General features: G+C 35.9%; 6 protein-coding genes across 8 annotated transcripts in view; 3 read left to right on the forward strand and 3 right to left on the reverse strand.

Annotated features, from left to right (window-relative positions):
* The window catches only part of LOC118747350 (puromycin-sensitive aminopeptidase-like), an 8,167-nt gene extending 8,014 nt beyond the window's left edge, over positions 1-153 (reverse strand). Inside the window, exon 1 of one of the 3 annotated variants that reach the window (XM_036481405.1) lies at positions 36-148. In XM_036481405.1, coding sequence (XP_036337298.1) covers positions 36-99 — 64 coding nt within the window. In that variant the 5' untranslated portion in view covers positions 100-148. Of the gene's footprint in view, positions 1-35 lie in introns of all 3 variants that reach the window. The other 2 variants (XM_036481406.1, XM_036481407.1) reach the window with 2 other exon arrangements.
* A 517-nt stretch (positions 154-670) lies between these two features.
* Positions 671-2,025, forward strand: LOC118747354 (ATP synthase subunit b, mitochondrial). Its single transcript, XM_036481414.1, has 4 exons — positions 671-808; positions 1,041-1,363; positions 1,429-1,617; positions 1,686-2,025. Exons 1-4 carry the CDS (start codon positions 781-783, stop codon positions 1,863-1,865), a joined length of 720 nt encoding a protein of 239 aa, XP_036337307.1. The 5' UTR covers positions 671-780; the 3' UTR covers positions 1,866-2,025.
* A 1,825-nt stretch (positions 2,026-3,850) lies between these two features.
* On the forward strand, positions 3,851-5,581 carry LOC118747359 (stress-associated endoplasmic reticulum protein 2; the record flags this gene model as incomplete). Its single annotated transcript, XM_036481420.1, is given in 3 exon segments — positions 3,851-3,996; positions 4,188-4,296; positions 5,129-5,581. Coding segments are annotated over 2 exon segments (195 nt in total). The 3' UTR covers positions 5,240-5,581.
* Positions 5,582-5,871: 290 nt separating this feature from the next.
* LOC118747358 (UPF0235 protein C15orf40 homolog) lies at positions 5,872-6,787 on the forward strand. The gene has a single exon (XM_036481419.1). It carries the CDS (start codon positions 6,319-6,321, stop codon positions 6,727-6,729), a length of 411 nt encoding a protein of 136 aa, XP_036337312.1. The 5' UTR covers positions 5,872-6,318; the 3' UTR covers positions 6,730-6,787.
* A 24-nt stretch (positions 6,788-6,811) lies between these two features.
* LOC118747356 (high affinity copper uptake protein 1-like) lies at positions 6,812-7,457 on the reverse strand. The gene is made up of 2 exons (XM_036481416.1): positions 7,389-7,457; positions 6,812-7,326 (listed from the first exon to the last, which is right to left on the reverse strand). The coding sequence occupies exons 1-2, from the start codon at positions 7,449-7,451 to the stop codon at positions 6,898-6,900; spliced, it is 492 nt and encodes a 163-aa protein (XP_036337309.1). The 5' UTR covers positions 7,452-7,457; the 3' UTR covers positions 6,812-6,897.
* Positions 7,458-8,425: 968 nt separating this feature from the next.
* LOC118747355 (heat shock protein 83-like) lies at positions 8,426-9,383 on the reverse strand. Its single transcript, XM_036481415.1, has one exon. The coding sequence runs from the start codon at positions 9,360-9,362 to the stop codon at positions 8,724-8,726; it is 639 nt and encodes a 212-aa protein (XP_036337308.1). The 5' UTR covers positions 9,363-9,383; the 3' UTR covers positions 8,426-8,723.
* Positions 9,384-9,389: the final 6 nt, after the last annotated feature.

A 9,389-nucleotide genomic window follows, 5' to 3' on the forward strand; every position in this document is an offset into this window, starting at 1 on the left:
TTTTTATTGGAGTGATGAATTGGAATACCGATTACCGTTTTTGAATTTCCATGCTTGCATGGCAGTGCGACACCCAGTCTTCAATGCATTTGAATACATTTCACTTTATAAACAAATTGAGATAAAAGTATTAAATGAAAGGAGCAACGTCCTATGCTCTGGGAAGAATGAGCAAGGAACGAAACTACTGATAAAAAATGGAAATACAGGTCGGTTTACGCTTTGTTTTTGTAAAATTCGCACCTGAGAATGGAACGTGGAAATAAGAATTTGCATTTGCTCTTTTTGCTACTCTTCGTGGAATAGCGACGCAATGTTGCTTTTCAGATTACAAATTTTACATAATTCTCGATATTTGACATGAATTAAATTTTGCCATAATTCCATCCCTAAAAGCAATAAGCTGGTGAAAATATTACAAAGAAAGAGTTTTCAATAATTCTAAAATGTTAAAGAAAAAAAGTAATGATGCATTAGTTAAATTTTTGGGTAACCGATAAATTTAATATGCATTTCATAACTGTAATTCATTATTTAAAATTTATCTAGCGACCTTATCCTCTAGTGCTGGCGTCCTTTTCATCAATCATCTTGATACATTTTTATAGATAAAAAAATGTATCGAGTTTCAAAAGTTTATCAAGTGTTCAGATACGAATTCTTCACAGTGTACACGAGAATTGGCAATTGACATTTGACAGTTAAGCTGACAGAGGTGAGCAGGGAGGAACTCGTTTTGTCGATTTTTTCTTCGAAAGGAATAATTACTGAAAATTAAAAATGCTGTCGAGGACTGCTTTACTTTCAGGTAATTTACTTGAATTTTATATTTAAAGAGAAGCAGCGTATTTGACTTGCGGAGTTCTTAGCAAAACGCTTTGACGGCTATTCATATGTTACGCGATTAGCAATGCGAAAGCCATCGTGGTTTATGTAATCGCCATAGGTGCAAATGTCAAAAAATTATATTTGCAACAAATAATTTTGTAAAAATGTGATTTAAGTTTAATACTAAATACAATTTGAATTGCCAATTTCAGTGCAACGTCCGTTGGGTGTTTTGGCCATGAGGTCGGCATCAGCAGCCGGTTCGGGAGAAGTTGGTCGAAGAGAGCGACCAGAACATCCAGGCAAGGTGCGCTTGGGTTTCCTTCCTGAAGAGTGGTTCCAGTTTTTCTACAATAAGACTGGTGTCACTGGCCCATACACCTTTGGGGTGGGTCTGCTGACTTACCTCTGCTCCAAAGAAATTTACGTCATGGAGCACGAGTACTACAGTGGCTTGTCCCTTGCTATTATGGCTATTGTAGCCGTAAAAAAATTGGGTCCAACAATCGCTGCCTGGGCTGATAAGGAAATCGATGTAGGTTTTGTTGCAACATTTCTACCTATGCTATTAAGGCAACTGTTTTTGAAATTAAAATGTAGAAAGTCGAACATGAGTGGAAGTCGGGTCGCGAGGAAGAACTGAAGGCCTTAGCTGATGCCATCGAAGCCGAAAAGAAAGAGCAATGGCGTGCTGAGGGTGCCTTGCAGCTTATGGATGCCAAAAAGGAAAACATTGCTTTGCAATTGGAAGCCGCATTCCGCGAACGCGCGATAAATGTTTACAATGAAGTACAACACAAACTTTAGTGGATAATGGTGTGAACAAAGTCTAATATTTCATTTCTGGATTTTCTTAGGTCAAACGCCGCTTGGACTACCAGGTGGAATGCCGTCACATTGAGCGTCGTATTAGTCAGAAACACATGGTTAATTGGATCGTTAACAACGTCCTTAGCTCAATCACTCCACAACAAGAGAAGGAAACTCTTAACAAGTGCATTGCTGATTTGAGCGCTCTTGCTGTACGCTCCAAATAGATCATTTACTATTTTAAATATATTTTGAATCGGAAACAAATGTATAATTTAATAATAAACTTGTAAAGAGAATACGAGTATATATATTGAGATTAAGTAATATCCTGTGCTCTTTAAATATATGTACAGAAGTGCTGGTAGAATGCGCTAGAGATGAAAATCATGGAAGTTGTTGTAGGGGGAGTTTATTTGTATCAGTTTGAAATGGAAAATTGTGTTTTAGGTCATTCCAAGAATGATAGAATACTACTTCTCTCAGTCGGTGGTCCGGTTCGTACACGATCCATCTTGGGTTCGTAGACCCGGCTATGATGACAACAGTCAATAAACTATGCAAGGCGCATAGGGATGCGGCTTGTAAATCATGTATTCGTAAAATATTTTTGGTATAGACATACCAAGTTGGTATGTATGATAAATAATAATTTATCTCATATCATATGAAAAAACCAAAATGTTCAAATCTCGTTTCTAAAAATGCAACTCGGCTAATTAAAAAAAATGGTAGCCCCGGAAACACGGTTGCCATTATTAGTTGTTTCCACCCAAACTTGGTTGTTTTACTTTTATTTTTTTTTAATTTGGTTGTTTGGTAGTTTTTTCTCTGGCTCGGTTGTTTTTTTTTTTTTAATTAGAATTAGCAAATGTTTTATTTAATATTGCATACTTAGTCCCAAAAATGAACAAATGAATTTATCAAATTCCTATTTTTAATGTAACGTGTTTTTGCTGGCCAATTAATTCTTCTTATAAAGAATTAGGAAGTAACTTTAAATTACAAAAAAAAAAAATGTTACGTGTTTTATATGCACATAAAAAGTAAATTATGGGTTGAACGCACAACCATTTCAATAATTTTTGTTTTCCAAAATACCAGCTATACATACTAGAGATGGGCGCGGGACTTGCGGGACCACGGTACTGCTTTAAAATTGGCCAGGATGTACGGTATCGGGAAGATCTGTGAAAATATGGCGGGCGGGGCGGGACCAAAATCCTTTCCCGACACTCCCGATAAAAAGAGGTATGAAATATGCACTTTAAGGGCCGTTTGCACCATGTCTAGTTAACGCTAACTGGAGGTACATCCTTCAGTTAAGCACGTTAACTGCTTTATCGATCACATGTTATATGATGGGTGTCGATAAAGATGTTTAACTGGGAGTTAAGGCTCTGTTATGCATACTTGGCATTGCATGCACTGCTATACCATTTTTACGTAGAAATCAAAAACCAACAGACTTTTACGTATGTAATGCTGTGCGTTGGGTAACCGCTTACACGCGAAGCTCATTTAACGGATTCCTTATGTGACAACTCTCAAGCAATGCCAAGTATGCATAACAGAGCCTTTAAAGGCTCTGTTATGCATACTTGGCATTGCATGCACTGCTATACCATTTTTGCGTAGAAATCAAAAACCAACAGACTTTTACGTATGTAATGCTGTGCGTTGGGTAACCGCTTACACGCGAAGCTCATTTAACAGATTCCTTATGTGACAACTCTCAAGCAATGCCAAGTATGCATAACGGAGCCTTTAGAATTAACTAGACATGGTGCAAACGGCCCTTAATGTTTTATTGAGACGAAAACGAACATCAAAGCAAAACAAAATGATCGGCAGATACCAGATCTTTCATTATTATTTTTATTATATAAAATTAATCTGAAAGACATGAACATTTTTGTCAACCTTCGATCGGTTTGCAAACCACGCCACACACGTTGAAATCTCAAACGATCGTTTCAATTTGTTGTCCGTTTGTAGCCTGCTTTAGAGATTAATATTGGGACCCACGGGACTTAAAAAACGAATTTCGAGATGGGCAGTATCGGGATTAAATATTTAGTCCCGTGCCCACTTCTAAGCTGTACCTTCTACCATAAGACAATCTATCAAGCTCAAACAAATTTTGGAATTTTTGGTTTTTGTAATAAATAGGTGGATAACAAATTTGGTTGATTTTCTTTCAATGTGATTGTTTTTTTTTTAGATTTTGGAAGGTTATATTTTTAAGAGCTGGCAACCGTGCCCGGAAACTGTCAAAGCTTCGGCTCAACTTCTCATACGTGTCGTTTTCGTGTGTCGCTCTCGACGTGTTCATTTTGTTTTTCTGTGGCGAAAAAGGTAATTTATTGTATTATATTGAACAAATTATTTTTAAAGCGTGCAAGTTTTATTTAAATTTAAATAGAGTTTAAAGAAAGTGATATTAATAAGTAGCTTTCTTCTGTCAAATCGCTTGCACTAGCGAATGATTGCGAATCCCAGGAGTACACTTTTTTTTAACACTTATTTCCTGTTTTTCCACATTAAAGCAAAACTTACAACAGTCCAACAAAAATGGCCCCACCACAAAGGATGCGTGTCGCCAATGAAAAGGCTAGCAAATACGTAACCATGCGAGGCAACGTTCCAAAGTCGTCGGTAAGTACAAACAGGTTATTGCTGCTGCTAATAATATTTTAGTATTAATATACATACGTACATATATGTATACACATATATTTCGAAAGAACTAAATAACTTGCGTCTAAGGGTATCTTTCAACATATTGCTATTAAACAAATCTCCTAATATATTTACGTTAAACGGCCATACAACTTTGATGCAAGAGTCGATATATTTTCTACAATGATGCGGCAATAACAAACAGGTGAAAGTGCCACGCCGTCGTTCTTCGTTTTAAACGATCCTTATCATTGATTTGTATACAATTTTGCACATAGATTTGTATGTGCATATGTACATTAGCACATATTTATGTAAAGCCCTAGTTATTACCAAGGCGCACGTATATATATATATATATATATATATATATATATATACCTACATATCGATGGCTGAGTGGAAGATCGACCTATCTCGGCTGCCAGTTCGAAAACGCTCTATCTCAAAAAACTTTTCAAGAACGCCCTATTTCAGAATTTTATTGAAAAACACCCTATCTCAAAATTCGGTTCAAAAACGCCCTATCTCACTTCAAAATGTATTGAAAATATGCTGATGTAGGGCGTTTTTGAATCGGCAACTGAGATAGGGCGTTTTTGAAACGAATTCTGAAATAGGGCGTTCTTCAAAAGTTTTTTGAGATAGAATGTTTTTGAACTGCCTGCCGGGATAGGTCGATCTTCCACTCAGCCATCGATATATGGATGCGCCTTGGTTATTACTAAGCTAAATGTCTGTGAATTAGTTTATAAACAAAACCTTAAAAGATGTTCATGTTAACCTTATCAATTTTTTATATTTCCAGAAATCCAAAGATAATCAATACCCCGTTGGACCGTGGCTTTTAGCGTTGTTTATATTCGTAGTGTGCGGTTCTGCAATTTTCCAAATTATCCAGTCAATTCGGGCAGCGTAAAATCACCATGCAGCTAAATTAGTTATTTAATCTTAAATGCATTGAATAATCTTCCAACAGCCGATCATAAAATTACCACAACCGAACATACATAGTTAACTGATTTCAAGCAAATCTTTCAATTCAAATGTTTGTCGAATATTTTATATATCTAATTTGTATGCATTTTAAAGCGATGTTATAGTTTTGTATTATTGATATCAACATAAACTGGAATTTGCATCACTTGTACAGCAGAGACATTTTTTTTTCGAAAGCATTCCTTATGGTGATTTTTGTGATTGGTTTTTTTTTTTTATTCGGGCACCCTTGTATTCACTGAATTGTGTATAATCTGCTCGATATTTAAGCAGTAACTTTAAAATTTAATTGAATTATGTAATTTTGTATAAATGTAATAAATACATAAATATTTAAAATTTTTACTTATTAAAAAAAGTTTATACAATTTCATTATGTGAACTGAATAAACGAAATTTTTTATTGCTAAGATTTATAGAAAATTTGATAGATTGCATCGGAAAAAGTACCACTTTAGTGCGGTAGGATGTGAAATGAAGGGGCTAAATAAACGATTCACAATAGGGGTATTCACCAAATTGAGCCAGTGGCCTGGCACTCTGGCAAATTAGCTCAAGCAACGACTGTTGTCATGTAAACAATGAAGGACGTATTATACCTACTATACGTATTACGTATGTCCTTTAAGAGACAATGGCCATTTCAATTTATGATTAGTACCGCATCTACATACATATTTGTGATTACGTATGTATTTGTACTCGATTTGTTATTATTTTCCAAACAACGGTGCATACCTTCAGTACAATTACAGTATAAAATGGCAAACTGCGCAAGAAGCACAACTCGCATTAATATTCTTGCTACCAAAATAATTTTACAGTGTATTTATGTTCACACCCGTATGGAATAATCGATATTACTTCGATATCGATTTATCTAAAATGAATTTCAATCAATCAATTTGTAACATATTCATTTCCATGTAAACAAAATAACAGCTGATCACAGTTTATTTGGTATTATAAAAAAAAAAAACATTTAATAAATTCGTGTGAATGCGCCGGCTATTTTATACGTATTTTAGTGCTATGTCAAAAAATAAAAATAAGAAGTCATCAACTGCGGCGACAACAACCACTGCCGATACGAAATGCGAAGAGGGTCCAGTACAGATGGATAAAAGCGGTAATATATGTATACGTATCCTGGCTAAACCCGGCGCTAAGATGAACGGAATCACAGATATTGGAACTGAGGAAGTAGGGGTGCAGATCGCAGCACCACCCACAGAAGGCGAAGCCAATGCGGAGCTGGTAAAATATCTGTCCAAAGTACTAGGGTTGCGAAAAAGTGACGTATCATTGGACAAAGGATCCCGATCACGCAATAAATTGGTTATGGTTAGTAAAGGTGTCTCTACGCCTGAAAATGTGTCCGCAGCGTTAAAAAGAGAGTGCGAGACTTAAAAAACTGTAATAAAGGAAATTCTGTCGCATTTCATTGATTTTACGATGTACTATGTCATTGAGGTAAACAAATGTCTATTGTATTTTATTTATTGTTTCTTAATCTGCAACTAAGAATCTTAATTCGAGTATATTGTATGTAATAGATAAATAAATCTGGTACATTTTTTATTGACAACAATCGCTGTCGTAGGCATCATCTCTAATCCAACCGAAGAGAAAGTAACCAATTGTAAGGCCCAAAATAATGGCTAAGCACAGCCAATAATTAAAAGTCATAAATATTAGCATGATCAGCATTGACAATGTAACTTGAATTAAGAACAATAGAGTTTGTATGAGATGAGGTTTTGCTAGTATTTTCTTAAGTAATTGTTTACTTTTCAGTCCCGGGAATGTATGGCATACTGGGTCTACTTGCTCTTTATTTTTCCCAATTCGTTTAAGTTCACGTCGAAGAAGAAACTGCCGTAGAAATTTTAAAGCTTCATATAAAAATGACAAAAGAAAGACAGCAAGAGCTGATAGTGTAAATTCGGCGATAGATTTAGGGGACCAATTCTTCCAAAGGATCGTCTCACAATGCCCAGCATGAAACTAGATTAGGGAGGAAAACATTATGGCCAGTCTTGGGTAGCCTGTCTTTCTTTTTTACTTACAAGCATCATGTGCGTACAAGAGTCATCCCTTTTTGTGTTATATTCGTGATGATCTGCGTTCATTGTAGTTGTGATGGTTGGTGATTAAATTTAAATAAACGAATATTGATATATTTTTTTTGATTAAACTGGTATGGAAAAAGAAAATACAAATGCGACGATTGTTTCAGTTCAAACTGGGTATCGCAAAAAACTATACATATTTTTTTTATAAATTTAGCTCATAGTTTATTTTTTCATACTGGATAATAAATTATCATAAAACAAAGTTTTTGTTTTAAATTGAAGTTCATCCTTTTGGCTATAGCCGCTTGTTAAACCTTTTCAATTCGGTTCACGCATTTAAGCCAACATTATTTTTGTAGGGATTCTTGTATCTTTGCATTCTGGAGTCCTTACTCCCTCCTTATGTAATACAAAGTTCCCCCCCTGTTCGGAAATCGATCAATGACGAATGTATGCAGGGGCTTTTCTACATTTCATCCACGATACATATATAATTGATAGGAATGTCTAATACGAGAAAACTATGGTTAAACGCCGAATTGGTTGTAGCACAAATTGACCATTTCCCCATAACTTGTAGTTTAGAATTAATGATGGGGTGAATTCCAAAACGTCAAAATACAAAGCATCAGTCTCTTTTATTTCTAGACCTCAGTAGATTTTAATGCCAAATCTGCGCAACCACGGTTGGATTTTAGTTTTCTACTAGGTTGCGCAAGTTAGGCTTTTTCTTCTAGTGTGGTTTAGAAATAAAAGAGACTGATGCTTTGTATTTTGACGTTTTGGAAAGCACCCATGCTGCGAATTGGTGAATTTAAAGAAACTAAGAACTTGGTAAAAATGAAAGTTTCTGTTTCCTAAAATATTTTGACAACTTTACCTCTGTAGTAATTGCATTTAGTTTTATGCATACATGCCGAAAAGACAACGCAATAAATTAAACACTAAAAATATGGTTTGATAAACATTTAGTTTATATTTTATTTTTTCTAATTTCTTAGCAGAACTATGGAATCTCATAACATACAATATTAAGTTCATTTAAACATTTACTTCTATGTAGATTCTCACACGCATACATCGATTTAAAAATGAAAACCATCATTTTTGAATCCTTGGGATATACAAGAGCCGCTTAAAACGCGACAAAAATTAAATCTTATTCCAAACATAAAAATTGAACATAAAAAGTAGTCGACAAATATTCGACGATTTTAGAGATGCTCGCTTAACGAATTCAAAATTGTGTAGACTAAATGAACTTATGATGTAGGAGTGTAGCAATCCGCACTCAGATTTTGGAACGCTAAATTAAAGTCAGGACTTAGTTTAATCGACTTCTTCCATATGAGAAGCGTCTTCGGTGTCATCAACCAATGGAGGAGCATCACCAGCGCTCTGTGTATCTTCAGTCGCCATTGGTTCTTCCTCATCGATACCAAGACCTAGCTTGATCATACGGTAAATGCGGGAAGCATGCACCTGTGGGCTGTCTAACGAGAAACCGGATGACAACAGCGCAGTCTCGAAGAGCAGGATGACCAAGTCTTTAACAGCCTTATCGTTTTTGTCAGCTTCAGCCTTTTGACGCAGAGTCTCAACGATCGGATGTTCGGGATTGATTTCCAAATGCTTCTTGCCGGCCATGTAGCCCATGGTAGAGGTGTCACGCAAAGCTTGCGCCTTCATGATACGTTCCATGTTTGCAGACCAACCGAACTGCGATGTCACAATACAACATGGCGATTCAACCAATCGGTTAGATACGACCACCTTTTCAACTTTGTTATCCAAAATTGACTTCATCAGCTTGCAAAGGTTTTCGAACTTTGCTTTGTCTTCCTCGCGTTTCTTCTTCTCGGCTTCATCTTCAGGTAGCTCCAAGCCTTCCTTGGTAACGGAGGTCAATTGCTTTCCCTTGTACTCCTTCAAGTGTTGGATGACATATTCATCAATGGGTTCAGTCATGTAAATGACCTCGAAACCACGTGCCTT

This window comes from Rhagoletis pomonella, unplaced genomic scaffold (assembly GCF_013731165.1).
Source record: "Rhagoletis pomonella isolate Grant_MI unplaced genomic scaffold, Rhpom_1.0 Rhpom_scaffold_00011, whole genome shotgun sequence".
NCBI lineage: Eukaryota > Metazoa > Arthropoda > Insecta > Diptera > Tephritidae > Rhagoletis > Rhagoletis pomonella.